Source organism: Marmota flaviventris, chromosome 10 (genome assembly GCF_047511675.1).
Source record: "Marmota flaviventris isolate mMarFla1 chromosome 10, mMarFla1.hap1, whole genome shotgun sequence".
NCBI classification, from domain to species: domain Eukaryota; kingdom Metazoa; phylum Chordata; class Mammalia; order Rodentia; family Sciuridae; genus Marmota; species Marmota flaviventris.
Genome location: NC_092507.1, coordinates 125,197,928 through 125,225,696, shown reverse-complemented (window position 1 = coordinate 125,225,696; position 27,769 = coordinate 125,197,928). Strand labels below are relative to the sequence as shown.

Below are 27,769 nucleotides of genomic sequence, written 5' to 3'. Positions count from 1 at the left end.
TGAGGAATCTCGAGTGCCAAAACATGACTTGAGATTATAATTCCCCTTCCTGACCTGATGCGTGGTGACAAGTGGAGAGCCCTAGAGCTTCACTGAAAAGCAGGTGCTGGGTCATCAGGCAGGCTGCCAAGTGCTTGTCTTACTGCTTGCCTAAGTCAGGATTGTGTCTCAGCAGGCAGCAACTGCCAGTGTGTGGATATTTAGGGTGGCCTGGGAAGAGTCAAAACCAAATATTAACTCTGCAAATGCCAAAGACTTTGGCTGCCTGTGTTTTTAAAACCCAGGCTAGTGTGTTATGGTGATTTTTTTTTTTTTTTTTTGGTGAAGTGATGAATTGTTCCCCTAAATTTAGATCTTTCAGACTGGGGTTGTGGCTCAGTGGTAGAGCCCTTACCTGGCATGTGAGAGGCACTGGTTTGAATCCTCAGTTCCACATAAAATAAGAAACAAGATCAAGTTATAAAACAATTGAGCTCTTTCCCTTGGGCTTTATTGAAAGTAGGGCAGGCTTGGGTGTGGAAAGGACAAATAGGCATTGGCTTAGGAATGACTCGATTATTTTATTTCCTAAGAGTCCTTGCAAAGAGTAAGGACCTGTGTGTGGTTGTTGTCTTCTCTACGTAAAGGCTACAGCTATGAGCGTGTGGACGGTTCTGTGAGAGGCGAAGAGAGACACCTGGCCATCAAGAACTTTGGACAGCAGCCCATCTTTGTTTTTCTCCTGAGCACCAGGGCAGGTAAGCCCAGGGGTGTTGAAGAAGCAGACAGTCATCCCACCACTGGTACGTTTTCCCCTAATTCTCTGAAAGGCGAGGTTCTTACCAAGGAGTATTGAATCGAGGCACTTACGTGGCCTAGTACTGGACTTCTCGTGTAGAGCTCTTTTCTGTTCAACCTGTGAAGCTGTGATCGTGAGAAGTGAGGCTGAAACCTGGGCCTGTTGGAAAATAATTCTAATCCACTTAGACCACTGACCGGGAACGTCCTGTTTTGTTTTGTTTTTAATTTTGGGGAAAGTTTTATTCACATTCATTCATTCTCCTTCCCAGCCATGAATTTGGAAAATACGATAATCTCTTTTCTAGTTTCCCTTCCTCCAGGAGTACCTCTGGAAGAGTGTTATAAAGTTTAATAAAGATTTGTTGTTTAAAATGTGACTAGAGTGAAACTGACAGCTATTTATAATTATTATGGTATTGTCCATATGACTTAATCATAAATAAATGACACTTGTGGTGTTTTGCCAGTTGCTTTCACATAGTATTAAATAATTTGAAATCAGTTTGGGGAAATGGAATTTTTCTTACATTCTGAATCAAAAAACCCTAAATTAATTTTGAATTCATAATCTATGGTCTTATTTTTTTGATGGTAATCCTGATGGAATAGATATAGGAACACAAACAGGAATTGTGTCCTTGATGAAAGAGAGATTAATGTCTTTATGGAACGAAAGGTCACCCTTATATAGAAAGCACTTAGTAAGTGCTTTGTACTATATGGGTCTATAAAAGAAGTGTTAGATATGATCCTTGAGTATCTGGAGATCATTTCTCCAGTGTGTGTCTTACCTCTCTCTTAAAGCCAATAATAAGATACAATCAGATTCCTTTGGTCCAGTCTCTTCCCAGGTCATATACCACACCCTGTCATTCAATCCCATTGTCTCATGATTAGTCTTAGGGGAAGCTCAAAGGATCTGGTCAAAGGCATGGTCAGTGTTGGGAGAGGAATTCCATTTATGCGTTTAAGATTTTATTTTTCATATTTAGAGAGCAAATGTTTGAAACATCTAAAATTAGTTAATCTCCTTGGAGGCCTCAGAGTAGATTATCTAGGAGCTGAAGCAGTCCTGGACATTAGCCTTTTCTCACACTGACTGTCATACGTGCCATCATGTTGTAGCTATAGATGTGCCGCATTTTCATTTAATGTTTCCTTCCAGCTTTCCACGAGGTTGTTACCACATTTTGCCGGCAGATGGCAGCGATAGCTTAGGAATATGTCCCAAACGACTAAATGCAGCTTAAAATATCATCTTTGGTGAACAAGGGCTGCCCTAGCCACTATTAACTCAAGAGAAAGATAATTCTTATGGAACACAAACAGATTTTCAAATGAGATGACTGCCTCGATAGTTAGCATACAGTGGATAAAAAGGTTCTGGAGCCTGGCACAGTAGTGCGTGCCTACAGTCCCAGCTACTCAGGAGGCTGAGGCAGGAGGATGGCTTGAGCCCAGGAGTTCAAGGCCGGCCTGGGCAACACTGTGAGACCCTGTCTCTGTCCCAGGAGTAATGACCTCAGATTCTGGAATATGGGATGGAATCCTGACTGTTTCATCTTCTAGTGGTGCAACTTCAAATAAATCCCTTCATCTAGCTGTTTCCATTTCAGCATCTGCAAAATGAGAATAGTGCTAGCAAGGACACAGGGTTGTTGTGAGGGTTAAAAGAGTCAATGCATGTAAAGTGCCATGAGCAGTGCTTGGCAGTAATAAAGTAGAAGTGTAGCTCTTATTATTGGGTATAACTTAGCCTTTCTCCGTATTCAGTCATTAGTATTTCTTTATTCCAACTTTGATTTTATAGGAAGACTTCAATGAGAATGTTCCTGCCTGGCTTGTCTTACATCCAGCCGGGAGTTAGTAGTCCTTGTGGAAAGGAACCCTTCATTCAGTTCTTGGAACAAGCCCTTTTAGGCTTGTTTTAGCAATGAGCTCCAACGACCCTGGCTAGAGTGTGTTCTGTACAGTTTCCACATTAATCAAAGAGGAAGCCTGTGGTTTGCTTCTTAGTACTCTAAATTCCTGAACCCAAAGTGCTCTTTTGGCCTTTTCCTGCACCATTGGAGAAAGACCAGAGAGTTGTTGCATTGAGTGTTCTTGTCTTGAACTGATTTTACGACATCTTCTTTGATCAGTGCGGAAACCAGTACAGGGAGACACTCTCAGGTTTTCTCCAGTCAGAGGCAGGTATCATCTGCTCTTCTCATAGCTAGCGTCAGGTCCTCCTACCTTGTTGAAGCTGCAAGTGTGGTCATGTGCGTTTCTTACTGCCCACTGCAGACCTCTCGTTTTTTAAGATATATTTTTAGTTGTAGATGGGCACTGTTTTAGTCAGCTTTTTCACCTCTGTGACCAGAACCAGCTGTGGAGGAGGAAAGTTTATTGGAGGGCTCATGGTTTCAGAGGTCTTAGTCCATAGAAGGCCGACTCCATTCCTTGGAGCTCCAGGGGAGACAGCATCATGGCAGGAGAGTGTGACTGAGGGCAGCAGCTCACATCGTGATCAGAAAGCAGAGAGAGAGACTCCACTATCCTGATACAAAATATATACCCCTTAGCCATGTGCCCGATGAACCCCTTCCTCCAGCCACACCCACCTGCCCTAGTTACCACTCAGTTAATCCCATTAGGGATTCATTCACTGATTAGGTTAAAGCCATATCCCAGTCATTTCTCCTCCAAACCTTCTTGCATTGTGTCACATGTGAGCTTTTGGAGGACACCACATCTAAACCATAACAGATGATACCTTTATTTCGTTTATTTGTATGTGGTGATGAGGAAGGAACCCAGTGCCTCACGTGTTCTATCACTTGTGTTCTGTCACTGAGCTACAACTGCAGCCCCCAGACCTCTTATTTTTGGAGCTGTTTTCTGAAAGAACTTGTGTCCTTATTCACAGACTGTTTGAAGCAAAATCCAATCAAGGTTTTCAAACAAATATTAAATGGATTCACGCAATTAACTTAAGCATCCTTTTCTTCTGCTTACCTCTCATTCTGTTATAGTTGATAATTAAATTTTCCCAGTTCACGCAATGAAAGGTGAGGTAGCACTTTTGACCACTGTAGGGTGGTCAAAACCTGAATTTTGGGGCAGAAATGTCAGTTTGAAGGATGAAACCAGTCAGTTGGACTGATTTCAGATTTTCAGTATGACCCAGTCCTGCCTTGTGTGTTTTCTAGTTCCTTATTTGTGTGTTGCTGATCATACTCCTTTTTTGTATCGTTTTCAGGTGGAGTTGGCATGAACTTAACAGCAGCAGATACTGTTATTTTTTTTGACAGTGATTTTAATCCTGAAAATGACTTGCAGGCAGCTGCCAGAGCTCACCGAATTGGCCAGAACAAGTGAGTGAGTTAGACATTGGCACCTTTCTGCTCTGTTGGCTTGCAGCTGTGGATTGGGGAGGAAGGTGGACAGTGTAGTCCTGACAACAGTGCCACGTTGGAGTTGAGAGACCACTGGGTTTGAACCCCGTTGTGCTGCTGGCTTGTAGAGTCATGTTGGGGGATCAGTGGTCACATGATCAGTTCAGACTCACTTTGTTGAAAAGAACAGTTAAATTCCAAAATGATTAGAAGAAACTTAGAATTTATTTAGTTCATGTTTCTCACGTTAGATCCTAATTCAGTTTAAAAATGAAGTTAAAGCCAGTGGGTGCACATGCCTGTAATCATTATCAGCATGGGAGACTCAAGCAGGAAGATCAAGTTTAAAGCCAACCTTGCAACTTACCTAAACCCTGTCTCAAAACTTTTTTTTTAAGGCTAGGGATATAACTTCATGGTAAAGCTCCCCTGGGTTGGGTTCCCAGTACCACAAAGAGGAAACAAAGTTGTGTTCAGCTACCCTTTGACTTGAGGTAACATGCCTTCCAGGCGTTATCCTGGCTACACATGTAGGCCCAATAGTGGTCACTTCATCTTCCTTCCTCTTACTCTTTTTGGGAAAAGTTCAGGAAGAAGTTGAGGCCAGATTTCTCTAACAAATGCTCAGGTCCCAATGAGCAGTGTCCTTTTCATTGTTCCCTGAATGTGGCATTTGGTTCTGCTTCCTTTTAGGTATATTTTCCTGGCATGCTTTTTCCCCCAGCTTTGCAGACTCATAACACTGCTCTCATTTGACTTCCGTACAGGGCTGTCAAAGTGATCCGGCTGATTGGCCGAGACACTGTGGAAGAAATAGTTTATAGGAAAGCAGCCTCCAAACTGCAGCTCACCAACACGATCATAGAAAGAGGCCATTTTACTCTGGGAGCCCAGAAACCTTTGGCTGATACTGACCTCCAGGTAAAATGTGTTCTTTTTAGAGTCTCATGGTTTATAACCAGTACTCTCTGTGGATGAGAATGCAAATAAAAAGGATCAGCATTAACCACCCATTGTTGCAAATTACACATTTTTTCATTGGCCTAATTCTTACCCTCTCAGTACCTAACTACATGCAAGGTGCCATACAAGCTAAAAATGAGGGTGGCATTTAAAGGCAGAGAAAATAGAATAAAGAGAATGAGCTTTGAACCATCTAACTTGGATTGAAATTCACATCTTATCCCTTATTGGATGTATGACTTTGAGCATGTAACTGAACATCATGGATCTAATCTCTTCATGGCTTCTAAAGATGAGCGTGCCACGAGTTACCTCAGAGAGAATTTGTTTAAGTTCTTTTTTTTCTTCCTTTTTTTTTTTTTTTAATCAGTGATGATTAGTTCCATACCTCCCCCTTAATCCCAGACCCTTTGAGTAGTGACTTACAGTACTCATTCCATACTCAAGAGATGAGTGAACAAGATTAGGAATTCAAAATTATGCCATAGGATATAGGGGTGAAAGCACTAGAGTTAATTTGCTTGAAGAAGGAAAAATTAGATGGGGGTCAAATGCTGGCTTAGAATATCCTAGAGAGCTCTCTTTTGGTAGGAGGCTTAGCAGCAGCCTTTGAGATAAAATTGAACCTATATTATAATATACCCCAGGTCCTTTTGAGGGATTAGATGCAGAGAGATCAACCCCTAGTATCTAGCATGATTCAGGCATGAAGAGAGTAATAAATGTCTGACAAAAGGTAGTAGCTGTGGGAAGGTCTGCTGTAGGAAACTGCAGAGAAATGACAGGAGTTGGCTCTTGTTTTGAGGCAGGCAGTGAGAGAGAGCAAGTTCAAAGATGGCTTTAAGCCTTTAAGCCTGAAAGATGAGAGTAGAAAGTAGGAAGATAGGGATAGAAATTAGAAAGATGAAAATAATGTAGGCTTTAGTCCACAGAGTTTGTAGTAAAAATCAATATAAATTATTGTTAGAGGGAAACTCAGAAGAGAAAGGAATTAGAAAAGTTCGCAAGAAAAACCAGGCTTTTAAAAGGATCAGCTTATCAAACAAAAAATTCAAGAGGTATATGAAAGGAAAAAAATTACACAGTATTACAAGCAGAATTATCAAATTTACAACTAGCCCAAGCATGAGTTAAAAAATGGCAGTTTTCTCACATCTGTATCTTTACGCATCAGCATTGCAGACAGGGATGGTGCTGTTTTTGTTAGGGAGTCATTGACCTGCAGGAAAGGGTCACAGATTTGGGGGTACTAGAACCCTAGGTTTTGTTTGTTTGCTTGAGTTTTGTTTATCTTAGAGAGTAACTGTGGAGTCTTTGGCCTTTTCTGTTTTGAGTCTTCTGCATGCTCATCTGTCATGGTGGCCGGGCAGGCTGTGCATTTTATTTTCACACTATTGAAGAGGCGATCTCACATGCAAGGTGAAAGCTTGAGAGAGAGGCACGTGTACACTGTAGGGGTCTAGATACACTTCTTCACGGGACCTGGGGACAGGAGCTCATCATGGGCTGTTGTGAAGGCACAGGCATCAGGAGTTAGAGGAGACGAATTCTCAGATGCTCGACGCTTCCCCAGTGGAGGGAGCTCCAGGCATTCAGTCAGGGGTTTCCCTGTGACATTGGCTGCTAGCGCATCATTGTGAAATGCACAGGCACAAACTCTGCCATGGGACCAGATCCTTGGGCCAGTACAAACTATTGGCTGTTGGAGAGGACCTCGGTGGGACTTCCTGCCCAAGCCATGGCAAGAAATCACATTCTGGTTCTGTCTTGATTCTTTCCTTCCCACCAGACTGTGAGTTATTTATGGTTGCCAAGAACAAGGGTGATAACTCACTGCCTTGTCTCAAAATACAGCAGGACATTTTTTAAGTTATTAAAAGAATCTAATAGTAAAAGACGGTTTGATAAATCTAAGCAATATAGAGCAGTGAAGTCCTGAAAAAGGAAAGCAGGTTCCTTGTCTTACAAGGAGAACACAACAGAAACAGAACAGATAAAGATGCGGTGAACACTTATTGAATGCTTACTGTGTGCTAAGCATGTGTGACGTGCACTTTTTCCAGTTGTTTCAGAAGAAGAATAACAAAAAAATGAGATAGACGTCTTTACCTCCATCTTAAGAAATTTTCCAAACATCAGGTTCATGACTCTAATCCGAGCACTCTTTAACTTCCAACTACATGCTCTTGGTTACTGTAATAAAGTGGTTTCCATTTAAAAAATGGGTAGTTCCTTAAAGACACGTTGTGAGTGAGCAGTAGCGAGGGAAGCCAGGAGACTTAGTCCAAGGAGTGGAAGGGGGAAGGGTCCCAGTATGGACTGAGCCTCATCATAAATACTTGGCTTTCTTCTGTTTTGGGTACTAAATGCTAAAGCCATTTGGCTTGGTTTTATATATATATATATATATATATATATATATATATATATATATATATGTCCACCAAGGTTAAATATAAATATATCAGGTATGGTTTTGCTTAGTTTTTGTCATAGTTTTCATCTCAGGTATTTTCAAGCTAAAGTTTCCAAGTTACAGAATAGGCAATCTAGAGATAACTAACCAAATCTAAAAGGGCAAAATGAAAATGAAGTCCCATGATGTGGATCCCAATTGGTTCAGAATTCCTAAGAGATAGTACTTAGGGAGGTGGAGAGTTGCAAGTAGCAAGTGAAGCCAGGTAACACTATCTAAGATTCTGGTTCTTGTAGCCGCAGGAAGTAGGCTGAGTCTGTCCCCTAGGGGGAGCAAGAGGACAGGATGGGGAGTGCCACAGGACTGTCCAGGGAGATTGAAATTGAGAAAGGGCTTTTGGGTCTGGTGATCAGGGTGGTTATGGTTTTGCCAAAGTGGGTCCCATAAAGCACTGTAGTAGCAAAGTGGCTTGGCAAGGACAGGTGGCAGCTCATGGTGAGATGAGGTATTCAGTGGCACCTTCTCTTTATAAGAGTTTGGCAGTGGGAGAGGTAAGAAGGTAGCCAACAGGGTCTCTGACTTCTCTCGGACTGCTGGAAGTACCTGTAAAAAAGGCTGGTGAGAGTGCTATAGAAGATGCTGGGAATCATTTTATCTGCCCCCACTCCTCAAAAAAATTGGAGGCCAAAATATTTTTTTGGTATTGTAAATAATTGTCAAAGTCAACATCTCTGATCATCATTTATCACCTCTCTGCTTATTCCTCATCCAACTCCAGAACAGCCTGGCAGGTGTCATCTGTGATGGAAGAGAAGAAAGTCCATCGGGGAAAGAGTCACCTGGTGTCAGTTAGACACTTAGCAAGTCACACATCCTCAGCTGTGTTTTCTTGAGAACTAACTGGATCTCTCGTTTTCTTCATCCAAGCTGAGTGACATACTGAAATTTGGCTTGGATAAACTGCTGTCTTCTGAAGGGAGCACCCTGGAGGAGGTAGACCTGGAGTCCATCCTGGGAGAGACAGAAAATGGCCAGTGGGCCTCTGATGCCCTGCCTGCAGCTGGAGGAGGGATCAGAGAGCAGGAGGAAGGAAGTGAGTTGGGGTTAGGTGAGCCAATGACTCCGTCACCTCAAGCTGGGGTGTGAGTGAGATGCGTCCCCACGGGAAGTCCTGTGTCCTGCTCCGGGGACCTCTCCTTCCTACCCAGCCCTGTAGTCATCTGATGACATTCTTAAGGCTTCCTGGTCCAAGAACTGCCAGAGTCATCATTGTTCCCTTGAAGCTGGACTTTGAATCCAAGTGATGATATTAATGTCTGTGGTCCTGTCAGTCTCAAGGATTAAATTTGAACCTTTTCTCCCTTGACGCAGACATCTTCTCTGGAGTTTATTTGGTGAAACCTGCTATCTTTATGATGGTGCTTTGCACAGTGATTCCTCTTCTCAATAGTAGAATGTTTTTTAAATTGCAACTAATATTTATGGACATTTATTGTGTTCATCAACAGTACTGACTATGTCATGTGCTTTAGGTCTTTTAAGACCCATGAGGTGGGGGGGCTGGGGTAGTGGCTCAGCGGTAGAGCACTCACCTCGCACGTGCAAGGGCCTGGGTTCGATCCTCAGCACAAATAACATAAAAACAGAAGTAAAAATAAAGGCATTGTATCCAACTTCAACTAAAAAAATTAATATTAAAAAAAAAAAAAGACCCATGAGGTGTAGGAGATCATTTTGTCTTCCTTTTTCTTTTTTCCCAAATTTGGTCAATATCTTTTTTTTTTTTTTTTTTTTAGTTGTAGATAGCATGCCCTTATTTTATTTTTTTAATGTGGTGGTTAAGGATCGAGCCCAGTGCCTCACACATGCTGAGCAAGCACTCTGCCACTGAACTATAGCCTTAGCCCCAATATTTATCTTTTTGTCCATTTTCTGTTCTGAAATATTTGAATTTCAGACTTGAAAGGGGTTTTGTTTTGTTTTTTCTTTTTCTCATGATTATTTTTAAAATGTCTGTTCTCCTGTATCAGCAACAGGGAGTCAATATGGGCTGGTGTGAGAGGGTTTTTACTGATCTTTTTAAAAATTTTTTATTCATATATGACAGCAGAATGCATTATAATTCTTATTATACATATAGAGCACAATTTTTCATATCTCTGATTGTATACACAGTATATTCACACCCAGTTCGTGTATTCATACCTGTACTTTGGATAATAATTATCACATTCCACCATCATTAATAACCTCATGCCTCCTCCCTTCCCCTCCAACCCCTCTGCCCTATCTAGAGCTTGTTGTTCCTCCCATCTCCCACTGTCTATCCCACTATGAATCAGCCTCCTTATATCAAAGAAAACATTCGGCATTTGGTTTTTGGGGATTGGCTAACTTAGCATTATCTTTTCTAACTCCATCCATTTACCTGCAAATGCCATGATTTTATTTTCTTTTATTGCTGAGTAATATTCCATTTGTGTGTGTGTGTGTGTGTGTGTGTGTGTGTGTATACATACACACACACACACATATACACCACAGTTTTTAATCCATTCATCTATTGAAGGGCATCTAAGTTGGTTCCACAGTTTAGCTATTGTGAATTGTGCTGCTATAAACATTGATGCAGCTGTGTCCTGTAGTATGTTGTTTTTAAGTCCTTTGGGTATAGATTGAGGAGAGGGACAGCTGGGTCAGATGGTGGTTCCATTCCCAATTTTCCAAGTAATCTCCATACTGCTTTCCATATTGGCTGCACCAATTTGCAGTCCTATCAGCAGTGTATGAGTGTGCCTTTTTCTCCCACATCCTCGCCAACACTTAGAGTGGTTTTGATTTGCATTTCTCTAATTGCTAGTAATGATGAACATTTTTTCATGTATTTGTTGACTGATTGTATATTATCTTCTGGGAAGTGTCTGTTCAGGTCCTTGGCCCATTTATTGATTGGGTTATTTGTTTTTTTGGTGTTTAGCTTTTGAGGTTCTTTATATACCCTAGAGATTAGTGCTCTATCTGATGTGTGAGGGGTGAAGATTTGCTCCCAAGATGTAGGCTCTCTATTCACCTCACAGATTTGTTTCTTTTGCTGAGAAGAAACTTTTTAGTTTGAGTCCATCCCATTTATTGATTCTTGATTTTAATTCTGGCACCAAAAGAGTCTTATTAAGGAAGTTGGAGCCTAATCCCACATGATGGAGATTAGGGTCTACTTTTTCTTCTATTAAACGCAGAGTATCTGGTTTTATTCCCAGGTCCTTGATCCATTTTGAGTTGAGTTTTGTGCATGGTGAGAGATAGGGGTTTAATTTCATTTTGTTGCATATGGATTTCCAGTTCTCCCAGCACCATTTGTTGAAGATGCTATCTTTTCTCTAGTGCATGTTTTTGGTACCTTTGTCTACTATAAGATAATTGTAGTTTTGTGGGTTAGTCTCTGTGCCCTCTATTCTGTACCATTGGTCTACCAGTCTGTTTTGGTGCCAATACCATGCTGTTTTTGTTACTATTGCTCTGTAGTATAGTTTAAGGTCTGGTGTAGTGATGCCCCCTGCTTCACTCTTCCTGCTAAGGATTGCTTTAGCTATTCTGGGTCTCTTATTTTTCCAGATGAATTTCATGATTGTTTTTTCTGTTTCTATGAGGAATGAGGAATGTCATTGGGATTTTGATTGGAATTGTATTAAATCTGTATAGCGCTTTTGGAAGTATGGTCATTTTGATAATATTAATTCTGCCTATCTAAGAGCGAGGTAGATCTTTCTATCTTCTAAAGTCTTTTTTGATTTCTTTCTTTAGGGTTCTGTAATTTTCATTATATAGATCTTTCACCCTTACTGAGCTTCTTAAGAGTTCCTTCTAGCCTGGCACAGTGGTGCACACCTGTAATCCCGGTGACTCCAGAAGCTGAGGATCATGAGTTCAAAGCCAGCCTCAGCAAAGCGAGGCACTCAGTGAGAACCTGTCTCTATTAAATACAAAATAGGGCTGGGGATGTGGCTCAGTGGTTCATGCCCCTGAGTTCAATCCCCAGTACCTCCCTCCCCACCCCACCCCACCCCGCCCAAGAAAAAGAGTTCTTTCTCCCATCAATACAGAGAAGCACAGTGGCTTCAGTAGGGTGCTTCCTTTACTGGAAGGGAAGGGGCTGGGCGAGGCTTTTGGCTTTGTCCTTCTGAATTTTCTCCCATTGCTTCTCTCTTTCTCCCTGCCATAGACTGTCGAAGGCTGTCTGCATTACCTCTTTCTCACCCGAGAGCAGAGCGCCCCCAGATGTCTGACTGCGTCTCCTTCCAGCCCTTCCTTTGAATTCCTAAGCAGCCACTACTCTGAACTACCAATCTCAGACGTCCTCATTGCTCTCCCTTCCTGGGGTGACCTCATTCTGGAGGATGAACTTCATCTGTCTGGCACTGCTAGAGCCCCACTGTCCTGCTCCTGTGCAGTCTCTGTCTGCCTCCCCACACCAGTGAGGGCTTCAGAGCTCAGCTGGTTTGGGATGTTCATTCTCTGTTTACCTTCAAGTGGAAGTTTATAGTAGTTCCTGACTCCTAATTTTGTGGTAGGCTTAGATTAGGGGTGGTTTGATTATCCTTGTTGACTGGTGTGGTTTTTATGGAATATATGGAGAATTCAAAATCTAGGCAACTGGCATTATTTTACAGAACACAGTTCTTGGACTTTTCTTGTGTTTTATCTTAAAAATTTGTTATGATAGTATCACATTTATATTCTTCAAGAACTCTTTCTTGTTCTCAGCTTGTTGTTTTAATCGTGTCCTATTCCCATTTCAAGGATATAATATCCTCCCCCAGGACATTTATTATAGCTTTTTAAAATATATCTCAGGGAGGATATTTATTATATCTTTTCAAAAAGTGTTACCCTGCCCACTGTATTATCTCTTTTTCCTCCATTTGCTTTTCCTTCTTCCTCTTCTTTTTAAAAATTTTGTTTTGGAGTCTCTTGTTCTTGTTAGCAGTTTACCTGAAACATCTGGTGTCCTGTCTGATCAGGGTGCTGGTGAAATGCCCCAAAGCTGACAGGCAGCTCTGTTGTGAACAGGTGGGTGGCCTTTGGGCCTCATGCCAACAGCACTGGTTGGCAAGCCAGCTTTTGCGCTGGGGGAGCTTTTCAGACAGCCAGATTTGAAGATTTCACTGGACAACTCATTATATCCTAAGACGAGTCCTATACCATTACAGTGAAATTGTTGGTTTAAATTGGAAAGACAGGGAGCTGAGGGCTTGTTGTGCTCCTGGTGTTTGGTGTGCGGGTCCTCTCAGTTCCTCCATACTGTGGTGCCTGTGCTTGTGCGTCTGAGTTTTTGGAGGACTGAAAGGGTTTCTGTTCCTGCAGTCAGCCCCAGCTAGATACCAGTGTTTTGGTTCCACAGCTCTTCTGAATCTGTTGTTCTCTTCTTACCCACTTTTTATCTTCCAAAGAATTCGTGCACTGTTTCATCTACCATTGCCTCATGTATCTTTTTAGAAATCTGTGTATTGTCCTTTAGCTGTTTCGGGTGAGAGAAAAAATAGATGTGTGTGGTCATATTTTTAAGTTGTATTTGATTACCTTAGTACCAAGTTTCCACCCTTTTCTATACTCATCTAGATTGACTTTATTTACTACAACAAAATAAAATTGCAGTGTTTTCAGAAAGATAATTATATATCTCAGTCTACCTACAAAAAAATTACATTTTTGCAGACAGTTTAACTGTTGGATTCTCTACTTGGATTAAAATTTGGAATGTTGTCTTCGATGACTGTCTTGATTCTCTTTGTGGTAGATGGTTCCTCTGGCAGGACCCAGATGAGGGTCTAGACCTGTGGGCTCCAGCTGCCTCTTCGAAACAGAGTGAAGACACAAAGCATGGTTAAAAATAACAAATGAATATGAAAGAGGAGTAGTTAGAGCAGCCCATTCACAATTAAGTATAAAGTAAGGTTGCTTTATCTTTAATGCCAAGTTTTTTAAAAAGCACAGTTATATGGTAAGCTGAGAATTTCATGCAGTATGATACTACATATGTTGATCATAATTGAAACTTCTCAGCTCTTTATGTTTTTCCACTTGTTGATAGAGTGCCTCTTTGAGAGCCCCCTGCTGATTTAATTAGCAAATGCCAATTAGAATTATGGCTGGTTAGATTTGGGTACAAGTGTGAAGCAGTTGATCTCTTGAGAATGAAAATGTTTTGCTTTCATACTCTCTGGGGAAAACATAGCTGATTTCATAATGCTGTGAAAATTATTTGGTAACGTGCTATTACATACATTTCACTTTTGAATTATTATCCCACCTATCTGTGTTTACTGGTCTTGGCTGGTTATCACTTGATTCATGATCTTGGCAGACCACCTAGCCTCATTGGGCCTTAGTGTCTTCATCTGTAAAATGGTGCTATTAATGTCTGCTTTACTCTTTTACACAGCTGCAAAAATCAAATGTGATACTAGATGTGAAATTGCTCTGATAGCATAAAGTGCTACTTAAGAGTATTCTATCGGCTGGGGGTGCCGCTCAGTGTTAGAGCTCTTGCCTAGCATTTGTGAGTCCCTGGGTTTGATCCCCAGCACTGCAAAAATTAAAGAAAGAAAAAAGATTATACTATTGTTCTTGTTGTTTTTGCCATGATTATTTGCAAGCTTTTTTCTGCTTTTCCATACACACTAATCTACTGAAAAGAACATATTGATCTTAGAATTAGAAAAACCTGCCCTGTTCATTTTGTAGCAGAAAGACCATTTAATCCCTGTGTGAGTCTCAGTTTCCCCTTTCATAAGTGGGGTTAGCTATAACACGATTGATGTGAAAAACATGAAGATGCTTTGTGAGATCTGTAAAGAATATTATAAATCCAAGGGATTATTTTTTGTGATTTTTTTTTCCATTTTCTCATAGAATTGCCACTTGTTCCTTTTAATATTATAGAAAAAGGGAAAAAAGTATTAAAAGTGTGTTTGGAATTAAAAAGTAGAGATTTTATTAGAGGTTCTTAAAAGTCAGTGAGATTTACACTGGGAATAGTTGTGGAATGAATGAGTGATTTGAGACTCAGCAGGGTAGAGGGATCCAGCAGAGATTCCCATATCATCTTGGGTAGACCCAAAAGCGTTTTAAGCCAAGGCTCTGTCCTTTGAAAAGTGAACATGTATAGAACCCAAACTTATCAGTGTCAGTGCAACAGGAAATGAAATGCCTTCATCACAAGCTGGTCTTTGCCCTTTAGAGTAAGGGCTGTTCTCTTATTCACCTAGTTATTGCTTTGAATAGCATTAACCTGTTTTTCAATGTCTTAACATTTCTCACTTTGTGTTTTATGTTCTTAGAAAGCCATATGTACTTATTCGAAGGTAAAGATTATTCTAAAGAGCCTAGTAAGGAAGACAGAAAATCATTTGAACAACTGGTGAATCTTCAGAAAACCCTTTTGGAGAAAACAAGTCAAGAAGGCCGGTTACTCCGAAATAAAGGCAGTGTAAGAGCTGTTAATTTGTGTGAAATCATAAAGTCTTCCAAAAAATTATATCTTAGGATGATTTGTTAAGGAATAAATGTCTGTTAAAATATAACAAATTAACTGAACCCTATATAAAAAGCTATGTAAAAATCTAGTATAAAAAACATTAATAAGCTGAGTATATTGTACAATTTAATACAGGTAAAAGTAGGCCTGTCCCTCTTCTAAGCCACCCTAAAGGGATCACCATGTTACATCAAAATACCATATCCTGCTGTTGATAATCATGACCCTGTTTCATTAAGAGATGATGGCAATCATAAACGATACATGTAATGTTCACAGTATTTTGTGCTTAGAATGTGTTTTCTAAATCTTAGCTATCATTAAGATAATCATGCTAAAATACTGTATTAAAAGGAATTGTACATTTGTAGAAAGATTCGTGTTAAAATTATTTAAACTTTAAATGCCATCCTACGGTGTATGCTTTCAATCAAAGAAAAAAGTAAGCACCTTATTACTAACGAGATGAATCAAAATGACTACCAGCCATGCTAGTGCTTTGCGCGCCGTGCCAGTGCGATGCAAAATATGAATGTTAAATTGGATTACCTGGCGGCCAGTGCCCACCACACAGGGATGCTGTGCTCTGTGAAATCCTACGCGAGTTACCTCTGTGGAGTGTACTTTAGGATGGAGGAGACTTGAGAGGAATAGGAAGTCTCTGATCTTCTTGGCTGTGGTCTTGTCTTTCCTACAGGTTCTTATCCCAGGCCTAGTGGAGGGGTCCACCAAAAGGAAGCAGATTCTGAGCCCAGAAGAACTGGAGGAAAGACAGAAAAGAAGACAAGAAGCAGCAGCCAAGAGAAAGAGATTAATAGAGGAAAAGAAGAGGGCAAAGGAAGAAGCTGAACATAAGAAAAAGTATGTCCATAAAGTACTGTGGTTTCCAGTGACGTAGGTCTCGTCTCCTCTACTAGATTGTGGAGAAGGGAAGGATATTCATATGGGAAATTTAATATTTTTTTTTTAAGAGAGAGAGATTTTTTAATATTTATTTTTTAGTTTTCGGTGGACACAACATCTTTATTTTATGTGGTGCTGAGGATCGAGCCCAGCGCCTCGTGCATGCCAGGCGAGCGCGCTACTGCTTGAGCCATATCCCCAAGCCCTTAATATATATTTGATGGAAAAAAAGTATGTCTGTGTTACTAACCAAGCTGAGGGTCACAGTTGGCAAAGGATTCCACAATTGAACATCACTTAAAAATTCAAAAAAGTATCAACCTGGTAGTTCCTGTTGGTAACAGAATACTTTTTTTTTTTTTTGGATTAGGGATTGAACCTGGGACACTCTACCACGATCTACTTCCCCAGTTCTTTTTATTTTTTATTTTGAGCCAGCTCTCACTAAGTTGTCCAGCTGGCCTCTAACTTGGGATCCTCTTGCCTCAGCTTCCGGAGTAGCTGGGATCACAGGTGTGCACCACCACACCTGACTCCACAGAACACTTTTTCAAAGATTCAGCTTTAACCTTGAGTCTACTTTAGTGAGAAGTCTTGAGTACCTAAAGCAGAGAAACAAGAAATTTTAAAGATTTTATTATGGTTGACAAGGAATTGTTTATTTGAACAGTCCATTTTAGTCATGTTCTTAAAAACAGGGACATTTGGTGGCTGCTCATTATTGAAGTGTAATCAAGAGATAGTTGGGCTAATCACTAAAACTTGTTTATTTACAATTGAGCAGAAAACTTCAATCGGTGAGTTTGTAATTACATTTTACTTGGCAGTTATTGTTTGGGAATAGCAGTGCAAAATGTGCTCAAAGGAGAGCTTACTTTTCTCTTCTCTCTGGCCTATTGAAGGATGGCTTGGTGGAAGTCCAACAACTACCAGTCCTTCTGCCTGCCCTCTGAGGAGAGTGAGCCTGAAGACCTCGAGGATGAGGAAGACAGGGGTGCTGCCGAGCTGGGCTGCGAAGACCCAGACCCAGCCTCCATCAAGTATGTCAGCGGTGACGTCACACACCCTCAGGCCCAGGCCGAGGACGCCTTCATTGTGCATTGTGTAGGTACGAGAAGTGGTGTGGGACAGGGAGGTGCCTCATCTTCATGGTGCCAAGAAAGGGAGAGGATGAGGCACAGTCATGGCTTGAGGGCTGGTCCCAGTGCAGTGTCATGTGGCCAAGAAAGCATGGCTTGTAGAATCAGCGGGCGTGGATTTGACTCTTGGCTCTTTGGTTTACCTGGTTGAGTTACCCACTCTCCCTGAGTGTCAGCCTCCTAATCTATGTTAATGGGACAATATCTGTCTCATCCTCTGCACAAGTTTTTTAAGATGGTGAAACAAAGCTGCATTTTAGAAGAAAACTGTATTCTCTGAGAAACTCCCTGTGTGTTCCCCTGACAACCTTTGCATGTTCTGTATCCTCTGCCAGGAACCCTATTTTCCCAAATAATCCCATCAAGCATTGTTCAAATGTCTGCTTATAAAACAGTCTGTATGTTGCCTCTGTCACTCTGTCCTCTTTCTACACCACTTACCTTTATCCCCTCCTGATGTATTAACGTACGTCTTTGACTGTCTCATTGCATTAGAACATAAGCTTAATGGAAGAGGACTGTGTGTGTGCATGTGTGTTCACTGTATTACCCCAGTACCTGGAATGATGTCTGACGTGTGATACAGGTAAATAAGCAGTTGTGGTATGAATGAGTATAAATACCAGGTGCCAACCAGCTACATTAATGTGAGCTTGAATGAGTCATTTAACTTTTTCTCTTCCTTGCTTGTAAAATGGGAGTTGTATGCTGTGGTATCAACAGTGCTTGTCACTGCTGTGTCCGTCCACTCTCCACCCTCCAGAGTCATAGACCCACCAGAGATTTCTGCTTCTTCATAACACATGTGGTGTTATGAGCTGCCTTTCTGTTATGATGACCAGGCGTATCTTTCAGAAACCTGAACATATTTGGGAATCCAACTATGATTCTCTTAGGAGATCAGATATATCGTTCCTTCCTTCCCTTTGAAAAAATCATTCTTCTACAAGCCTATCTTGTGTGATTTTGTTTTTCTAAATTGTGGGCTTGACTTTGCCTCTTACAGATGAAAATTTTCTTTCTTCCGTCAGATGACTCTGGCCGCTGGGGCAGAGGTGGCTTATTCACAGCTCTGGAAGCACGATCAGCTGAGCCAAGAAAAATATATGAGCTGGCAGGAAAGATGAAAGGTAAGAAACAGAGCAATGGAATAAGACAGGAAAAGACACTCAGGACGGTATTGGGGTTAGCTAGCCCTCGAGAAGACTTAGGAGAGCCCATTGGGATCGGAATTCTATCATCTCTCTGCCTGTTTTCTCATCTGTAAGGTATATACTTTGTCACACCTACCCCGTGGGACTACAGTGAAGATAATGAATGTGTAGGTATTTTGAAAAATGTCAATTGCTGCATCTTCAAGTATTAGAATAAAGATTATTTCATCCAACTCATGCCATCTTCATAAGGGAATATCCCATAAAAATGTCAGAGAGCTATAGGAGAGAAATGCAACACACTATTAAAACTGGTAGGTGGTGGGTCAGGTTTGGTGCTAGGTGGATTATGAGGTCAGCAGAGCCTGGGTACAACACTCCCTGGAGACAGAAATAAGGCTGTTTGGGACTAGGAGAACTTAGAAGACTAAGAAGTATTGTCCTTTGTCACACAGAAGGGAAAAGGCCACCTCCTTTTACGTGTCAAGGTTGCAACATGTCAGGAAGAGTAAGATGATCACTGAGGTTATTTTCTGCGGTTGAGCAGTCACGGGACCTTGTCCAACAAAGAAGGGCCCTCCAGATATCTTAGAGACTGGTTCTTCCTAATTCTTTTGCCCAGTTCTCTAAAGTAGAGAGAAACATAAGGGTGTAAAACACATTGCTGAAAGAAGGGTTTGGTGTGTGTGTTGAAACAGCCAACCCAGATCTAGATCTTGACTTGGCAGGATTCAAAACAAAAGCAAAAAGGTGCAGAGAACCCGGGAGAGGTCAGAGCCAGAGGTACAGACTGAGGTCCCTGTTAGAAATCGTGTTGGAGAAATGAGAGGCCAGAGAACAGTACATGGAAAACTTTTGGAGCTAAGAGGAGACAGTAAGAATTTTCAGAAAAATAAGAGAACCTTGAGAAGTAAAGGTTTTGCTTGTTTAAACTGAAGTATTTCAGATTTTTTTAAAAACTGGATATTTTGTATACCTTAATGAGATACCTTGGGAATGGGATCAAGTCTAAACACAAAATTCACTTATATTTCACATAAATCTAATGGATATAGCCTGAAGGTAGTTTCATACATTATTTTTAGTGCACTGTGCATCACATGAGGTCTAATGTGGAATTTTTCCACTTGTGGCATCATATCACTGTTAAAAATTTGGGATTTGGGATTTCTGGATTAGGGATGCTGCTCAACCTTTGTAAGGGAAGAGAGAATATTAAGAAGGCAAAGTGGTTTACAGTGTCAGACTCTGAATTAGTATACAGGGTAAAAATGGGAGTTCATAACCCACTTGAATCTAATGTATGAAATATGATATGTCAAGAGCTTTGTAATGTTTTGAACAACCAATAAAAAAAAAAAAAAAGAATTGGGAAAAGGCCACTGGATTCAACCCATGATCAGCCACATGACCTTGGAGCACTTTGAGGAATGTGAGGAGTGTCACCTGGTTGTATAGATTTAAGGTAAAAGTGGTCAGTAAGAAAATGGAGTTGGAAGGTGTACACTCTTTTCTAAAGAAGGATTTATATTTTTTTAATCTTTTTTTTTTTTGTAGTTGTAGATGGACAGAATGCCTTTACTTTATTTTTTTATTTTTATGTGGTGCTGTGGATTGAACCCAGTGCCTCATGCATGCTAGGCAAGCTCTACCACTGAGCTACAGCTCCAGCCCCATGAAGAAGGATTTAAATAGCCTAGATCAGAGTAGGTGGAACTGGACCAAGGCTTCCTGGAATGGCAAGAGTTATCTGGGGTCTGGGAAGATGGGTTGAATTAGAATAGGTGGATAGAATGGCAAGAGATGCCTAACAGTCACATTCTTTTTGGTATCCCTATAATATTTACTGTTCCCAAGTCATTGCACAGTCCACACGCATGGGCCAGGCTTAGGCCAAAGAACAGCAGAGTTCAGTTGTAAAGGGAGGGTTGGCCACATCATAGAAGACCATACATGGCTTGTCTAGGGGATACGTTCTAAGTAGGACCACATCCAGTGGATCACGGCTAGACATACAGGAAACCTGATCAGAAGAATGGCATAGCAGGGCTGGGGCTGGGGCTCAGTGGTGGAGCACTTGCCTAGCATATGTGAGGCACTGGGTTCGATTCTCAGCACTGCATATAAATAAATAAAGGTCCATTGTCACCTAGAAAAAAAAAATTAAAAAGAAAATGATGTAGCAGAGCCAGTATTTTAGAATTAAAAGATTGGGGTGTGCAAGATATCTACCTTTTTAGTTTAAACAAAAAGTTTAAACTGGATTATGTAGAGCCCAGAATTAAATGAGCACATCTGCCTAGAATGTCAGTTTGATTTGATTTGTATGGGGTAGGAAAACATGCAATAGGACTAGACGTAGTAGAATGCAGAATTTGAATGATGTGAGACAAACACTAAGACTTCCAAAGGCATTTCAGGCTCATAGAAGTCCTCCCCAGCTCCCTACCCAGGGATGCCTCTAGCACTCGCTTTCCCTCCCCGTTGCCTGTAGGGCACTTGGCTGGTGACGTTTGGGGAATACTGAGTTAGCAGAACATGAAAAATTCAGGAGGGAAGCAGATGAGAACCTGGCTCAGGCGGTGACTGAGGTCAGGAGAACAGGGGAGTGAGAAAAGGCTACGAAAGACTGGCAGAGGTGAAGTCCTAGACCTAACTGGATTTGGAAGAGCAGGCACAGTAGGGTTCGGAGTAATTCTCCTTCAGTGGTCCATGTGAGGCTGAGTGTTCTTTCTCTTGTTCTTTTTTCTTTTTTTAATCTCAGACTTAAGTTTGGGAGGTGTCCTTTTATTTCCTATTGATGATAAAGAGTCAAGAAACACAGGGCAAGATCTGGTAAGTTTAAAAACAAAAATACATCTCTTAATCAGAACTAACATTTGGCTCCCAATAATTGTTTTTATTTTACATGACAGAATGTATTTGACATGTCATACATACATGGAGTGTAATTGCCCACTCTTTTTTTTTTTTTTTAAAGAGAGAGAGAATTTTAATATTTATTTCTTAGTTTTTCGGCGGACACAACATCTTTGTTTGTATGTGGTGCTGAGGATCGAACCTGGGCCACACGCATGCCAGGCGAGCGCTACCGCCTGAGCCGCATCCCCAGCCCTGTAACTGCCCATTCTTGTGGTTGTCCATGGTGTGGAGTTAGACTGGTTGTGTGTTCATATATGAACATAGGAAAATTATCTGCAATTCATTCTACTGTCAGTATAAATCTTTTTAAGGCTTTTGTCCAAGTGTAGTTACATTCTGGGGTACTGGGAGTACCCCAAATTCAAAATATGAATTTGGGGGAGCAGGGTCCATCCCATAACAAGCAGGTTGGCCCCCACACTCCACTTCGCCATCCCCCAGCCGTCTGAGTATCACAGTCCCTGAGCGCTGTCCTGCTTCCTTATCATCCCCTGGCCTAGACTCCAGGCCCCTTTGTGTGTAGGAACTTTTTTATCCTTAGTATCCCACATAGTATTGGCTCCTAGGAAATACTCAGTGAACATTTACTGAATAGTAAGAAAATATGTCTCAAAACTCTGGGGGTTTCATCATTTATTACATGAAAGTTTCTGTAAAAGATTGTGTTTCCTGGCCAGCCACAGGCAGAGGAAAGGAACCAGTACAGCACTTCTCTGCTTACATCAGAATCCTCCTTTTGCACCTTAAGTATCTCTTGCTTGCTTGTCTGTCATTTGGAATACCTGTAGTGAATTTACTTACCACACCGACAGTTTTCTCCAAGACCTGAGTCCACATCCAAATTCTGAACCAAAACTTACACTTAAGAAATTTAGAAACCAGGCTGAAAGAGGTTCATTCTCTTCATATTGGTGGTGTGTGTGACTAGCAACAAAGTGGTTTCCAGTTTATTGGTTCATTCAGGAATTTCTAAAATAAGAAAAAAAGGCAGAGGGTGGACAACATAATGTCCATGCATGAGAATTTCAGAATATAGTTACTCAGGAAACTGTTCACAGTGTGGAACGTTGTGTCTGGGACGTGACTGTCGTGACTGACATTGGCTCCAGAAGCTCCCTGAACTCTCCAGCTTCCCCCCATTAGGAGTGCCGCGGTCTGGCTGGGCACAAAATCACGAGCCACCACACAGCTTGTAGATTCAAACAGCAACTCTTTATTCCCGAACTCACACCAGCCGTCTACAATCACGTTCTGGGGAAATCCACGTTCTCTGCCCAAATCCACCTCCACTGGGCTTCTATCTCCCAAAGAATACTGTCTGAATCCCGTGAGAACTCAAGGGGAACTCAGGCAGCAGGATACGCCCTATTCCCAGCAGGAATAATCTTAAACCTTAAACCGGGAACGCCCTAATCCGCCTTGGTCCTTGAGCAAGGTCACCTACATTCAATGTCACTGCAACATGGGGTACGCTGGCAAGGAAATTGTCATACCTACTTGGCTAATGGCTCCCAGCAAGGAGGAGGTGGGAGATCTTTGGCATCTGTTTTCATAGAGATTGTCTAGACAGAAATAGTTCCCAGGACAAGCAGGCAGCCTAACTCTAGTGTCAGAGGACTGGATCGTGGGAACCTCTAAAATCCTATCTAATTTTTCTTTACCTATGAGAACATTTAGAAAGTATAAGTTTTAGATTCTAGTTTTTAACATATCATGAAAAGAGGAAGAAATTCCCGTTACCACAAAAACAAGTTATGATGGGTACATAATCACACATTGCTGTGCAAGCAGAGCATACAAAAGAGATGGAGCCACCTGGTGCAGTGACGCACGCCTGTAATCCCAGCAGTTCAGGAGGCCGAGGCAGGAGGATCACAAGTTCAAAGCTAACCTCAGCAATTTAGTGAGGCCCTAAACAACTTAACAAGACCCTGTCTCAAAATGAAAAATAAAAAAAAAGACTGGGGATGCGGCTTAGTGGTTAAGCACCCCTGGGTTCAATCTCCGTAACCAAAAAAAGGGCCGGCGGGGGGTGGGGGGTGGGGGGGGGGATGGAGCCAAAGCCTAAGTGGTCCATAAAAGGCTATGTCCCCTCCATGGGCAGGTCACTGAGTTGACAGTGGAACTGTCTCATGTCATCCATCTAATGGTTGTTCTTTCTAGTTAGCCTTGGTAGTGGCTCAGCACCGTGATCGCTCCAATGTCCTGTCTGGCATTAAGATGGCAGCCCTAGAAGAGGGCCTCAAGAAGATATTTTTAGCAGCAAAGAAAAAGAAAGGTAAGCTCTTCCATCTGAGATCAGGAGAGGACCTTCTTTTTCCAGACATGTGGTGTTGTTTTGAGGGGGAGATGAGGAATGTCCAGACCACACTCGGTTTGCATGGCAAAGGTAGAGCACAGATTGATGACCACTTCATCTTGTCTGTGTGTGACCCGTTTTCCTTTCCAGGTTGGTTTTGTATTTGTTATCTCGTTTTTATCATGATTTTACAGTGGGGAAGCAGAAGATTAGAGATGAAGAAATTTGGTCATACGCAATTGGGAAAAGCCGTTTATTATACTTCCCCTTAGAGACTCACAGTATGCCGTGACTCTCTGCCAAAGAAATTTAATTTTGTTTCTAAACCTAGTGTGTCTTGGTGTTTGTTGAATTTCATGGATTATTGGGGAATCTTTGATTTCACCATTAATCATATTCTACTTCCATTGTGCCTGCTTATTTTCAAGAGCCTGTGGATCTTTATGTTCAGCAGAACAACTTAATTTTTCCCTATTATAATCCCCTCGCCAGCATATTTTTCACACTGTATTTGTGTATTTTGGGTGGACAGTCAATGGTTATTTTCTTCTCTGTATATCGTATACCCATCAACCCATTTTTGATGAGTAAAGACATCATGATCTTTTTTTTTTTTTTATTAATAGCAAGTGTTCATCTTCCACGCATCGGTCATGCCACCAGGGATTTTAACTGGTATGGTACTGAGCGACTTATTCGGAAACATCTGGCTGCAAGAGGCATCCCAACTTACATGTATCCTTTTGTGGTCCTGATAATATGTTCCCCGATTCAGGAGGGAAATATGTTGTTTTCTGGTATTGCTATTTAATCCACAGCCAAGTCCTCTCCTGCCATGTTCTTCATTCTGCCCTCCTCAGTGGGACAGACACTCAGAAGCAGTTTCTGACTTATGTATATATCCAGAGCGCACACCCATGAGATATACATATGAACACTTTTGGATGCCAAGAGATAGATTTAAAAATATATGAAGGGGAGAATCAATTGAGCAATTATTGTCTTTTGATTACATACTAAATTTTTTCTTACTACTTTTCTAGAAATCTTTCAGGTCTGTGGACCAAGGCCTGATTCTAAGAACTTATTCCGTTCTCTAAACAGTTAACAAATAAGTGAACTGTTTATTTTGGGAACTTTTTGATATAGTCTGAAGAGGCTATATGAAATTCATTCTGTTAAGTCAATAACTAAACTAATATTTATTTCTCAAGATCTCCATTAGCATTCTTTGAACTATTTTACTCTATCCAAAATCAGAAGCTGCCAAGTTGACCCCCCAATGGCTATAATTATACAGAAAATCCATCTTTGTACTTAGATTCTTACTGAATCCTTCAGTCACAACTCCTTACAAAAACTTTAAATAGAGAAGGTTTTATGTGCTTGCACAATTTAAGCAGTAGCATAAGAGTTTTACTACAATAGATTAATAGTAGCAATAATTAGTGCCAACAATATTGGAAGTACTTATGATATAGAGAAAAGAAATTAGGACATATTACTTTTAGAATGGTTATTTCACTAATTATTAAACTAGTAGTTCTGACAAAGTTGAATATAAAGTGATGAAATACATCTTCCTTGACCACCCTTATCAGATATTACTTCCCTAGAAACAAGACTGCTGTCCTTCATTCACAGTCCCCACTTTCCTCCTCAGCACAGCAGGTGCCTTAACAGTAGGCCCTGCACCAGATCCAGTAGTTAGCAGCCAGCTATCAAGATATTGGCCCAGGGGCTGGAGTTGTGGCTCAGTGGTAGAGGCTCGCCTAGCACGGTCAAGGCCCTGGGTTCCATCCTCAGCACCACGTAAAAATAAATAAATAAATTAAAGATATTGTATCCAACTACAACTAAAAAATAAATATTAAAAAAAAAAAAGATATTGGTCCAGACTGACTGTCATGAGTATCTTAGAAAAGAATTGGGCCAGGCATCATAGTGCACACCTATAATTCCAGTGACGCAGGAGGCTAATGTAGGAGGATTGCAAGTTCAAGGCCAGCCTCAGCAACTAGCAAAACACTATCTCAAAAAGGACTGAGGATGTGGTTAAGCATCCCTCGGTTCAATCTCAATACCAAAAAAAAGGGGGGGGGGGATTTGGGGAGCTTTGGGATAGTGCTTTTTCTAATTCTAAATTTGTTCTCCTAGATGTGTTACTCTGATATGGTACCTGTAATAGAGGATGCACAACTTATTTGGGAAAGTTATTTGATCTCAGTTTGTATAACTGTTTGCATAATGATAAATATTCTGGTCTCTTTGCCATTTTATTCTTTTCCTCTATATCTAGGTTTCTTTCTCCTTCACCAGATGTTTTCTTTACAGAAGGAAAGACTGTCTGGATTAAGGAGATACAAAGGAAATAGAACAGGGTGTCTGGGAGAAGGAAACACCTTCAGGTAATTCATGCCCTCAAGAGACAGCCTCAGGAATAGAGCTGAGAAGAGAGTCTTGATCCAGACAAGTGAAGCTTCTCCTGCCCTTCTTTTTGCACTGCTTAGTATCTCAGTCTGAAAAGAACACTTTGGCCTAGAGGCCTGTCAAATGCAACCCCAGAAAAAACAGTGAATCTCCTTTCCCCTACCCATTAAATCCATTTCAGCTTCAACACATGAGAGAATTGTGAAAATGGCACAAAGCAGGCATAAAATGACTAGTGGTGTTGGAGAAGGTCGGGGCCTGAGAACCACTGGGGAAGGAGTCATAGGGATAAACCTAAGTCTGACTTTTCCCACTTTTGTATGTGAAGTCTTCGTCTTGGGCAGCTGTCCTCAGCCAGCCTAATTTCTGCCTCGTTGAGGCCGTCAACACCCTGAATGCTGCAGAGTCCTTGTCAGAGGTCTCAGACAGGGGCCTTTGATGCAGGAAAACCTCACAAAGCCAGGGTCATGATCTAAGAAAGGTAGTACTTCCAGTACTTCATGATTCTGTTCAACTCCCTACCTATACCTTCATCCTTCCGCAGCTTAGCATCTGTGCCAAAGATGAGTTAGACTCCAAATTCATGATTCCTTATTCTTTTCTCCCCAATTTTTTCATTGCATTTAACTGCCTCCTATCCACTTTTCTTTCCACCAATACTTAACACATAGGTTATTTTTTTAGTTGATAATATTATTTGTACTTACTAGGAATACAGTATTCTAATTTGACACATGTATCTCATATAATTGGTCATGATGTATGATAGTCAAGTTGAAGTAATTAATTAGCCTTTCCGTCTCCTCAAATATTATTTCTGTGTGCTGGGATCCTTCAGAGTTTCCTCTAGTTATTTTGTTACGTATAATTGTTATAGACTGTTTTCACTATGCCATAGAACATTGGAACTACTCCCCTCTCCACCCATAGTATTTTGGTACCCATTATCACCCTCTCCAAAGCCCCCATTTTTCTACCCTTCCTAGCCTCAAGCAACCTCTGTCATTCTATCTACTTCTATGTAATCAGAATTTTTAGCTTCAACAAATGAGTGAAAACCATTTGATATTCGTATTCTATACCTGGCTTGTTTCACTTGACAGTTTATCCACTAACACTACCTGGGTAGTTTCTGAACATGTGAGAGAAGTAGAGAAACAGGGAACCCAGTACCCAGAGCGTATAGGTGATCTTTCCATGGGCACAGTTGTTTTTTTGTTGGCTTGGGGGGAAGGGGCGGGGGTGCTTGTCACCTTACACTATATACCATGCTCCCACCATGGGGATTTTACTAAGGATAGACCCTACGTTAGGGTTCTCCAGGAAAACAGAACCCCTAGAACATCTGTTGGTAAAAGGAGGCTCATTAGATTGGCTTATGTGACACAAGGGCTAAAAAGTTCCACAGTGGCCATCTGGAAGCTGTGGAGAGCATGGAAGTCGTCAGCAGCTCAGTGCAAAGAGCTGGGAGCCTCAGAACGAGAGGTACTGATGGTGCAGCCCCCGGCCCAACTCCTTGAGGGTTGTTGATGTAAGTTTGAGTCCAAAGACAGGAAAACCTGCAGTAAATTGTCGAAGGGAAGCAGCAGAAGAAAAGGAACCTTGGAAAACAAGTTTCCCTCTTCTACTTTATGTTCCATCCAGGGCCCCAGCCTGTTGGATGGTGCTGTCCACAGTCAGGGTGGGTCTTCCTCACTCACTCTGCCAATCCATATGCCAGTCCTCTCTCTGAACACCCTCACAGACACACCCAGAAGTATGTTTTACCACTTCTCCAGGCATCCTTCAATTCAGTCACGTTGACGCCCAGCATTAACCATCCTAGAATCCCCAGGCTGTCTCCTGGTTAATT

General features: G+C 41.4%; 1 protein-coding gene across 6 annotated transcripts in view; it reads left to right on the top strand.

Moving 5' to 3' along the window:
• Nucleotides 1–25,449, top strand: part of Chd1l (chromodomain helicase DNA binding protein 1 like) — a 50,738-nt gene extending 25,289 nt beyond the window's left edge. The window contains exons 12-23 of one of the 6 annotated variants that reach the window (XM_071618516.1): nt 573–737; nt 4,022–4,136; nt 4,925–5,078; nt 8,464–8,644; nt 14,874–15,022; nt 15,768–15,931; nt 16,876–17,081; nt 18,144–18,242; nt 21,031–21,101; nt 23,352–23,466; nt 24,114–24,222; nt 25,089–25,449. In XM_071618516.1, the coding sequence (XP_071474617.1) occupies nt 573–737; nt 4,022–4,136; nt 4,925–5,078; nt 8,464–8,644; nt 14,874–15,022; nt 15,768–15,931; nt 16,876–17,081; nt 18,144–18,242; nt 21,031–21,101; nt 23,352–23,466; nt 24,114–24,222; nt 25,089–25,167 (1,607 nt within the window). In that variant the 3' untranslated portion in view covers nt 25,168–25,449. Of the gene's footprint in view, nt 1–572; nt 738–4,021; nt 4,137–4,924; nt 5,079–8,463; nt 8,645–14,873; nt 15,023–15,767; nt 15,932–16,875; nt 17,082–18,143; nt 18,243–21,030; nt 21,102–23,351; nt 23,467–24,113; nt 24,223–25,088 lie in introns of those variants that run through there. The other 5 variants (XM_071618513.1, XM_071618515.1, XM_071618514.1 and 2 more) reach the window with 5 other exon arrangements.
• The last annotated feature ends 2,320 nt before the right edge of the window (nt 25,450–27,769 follow it).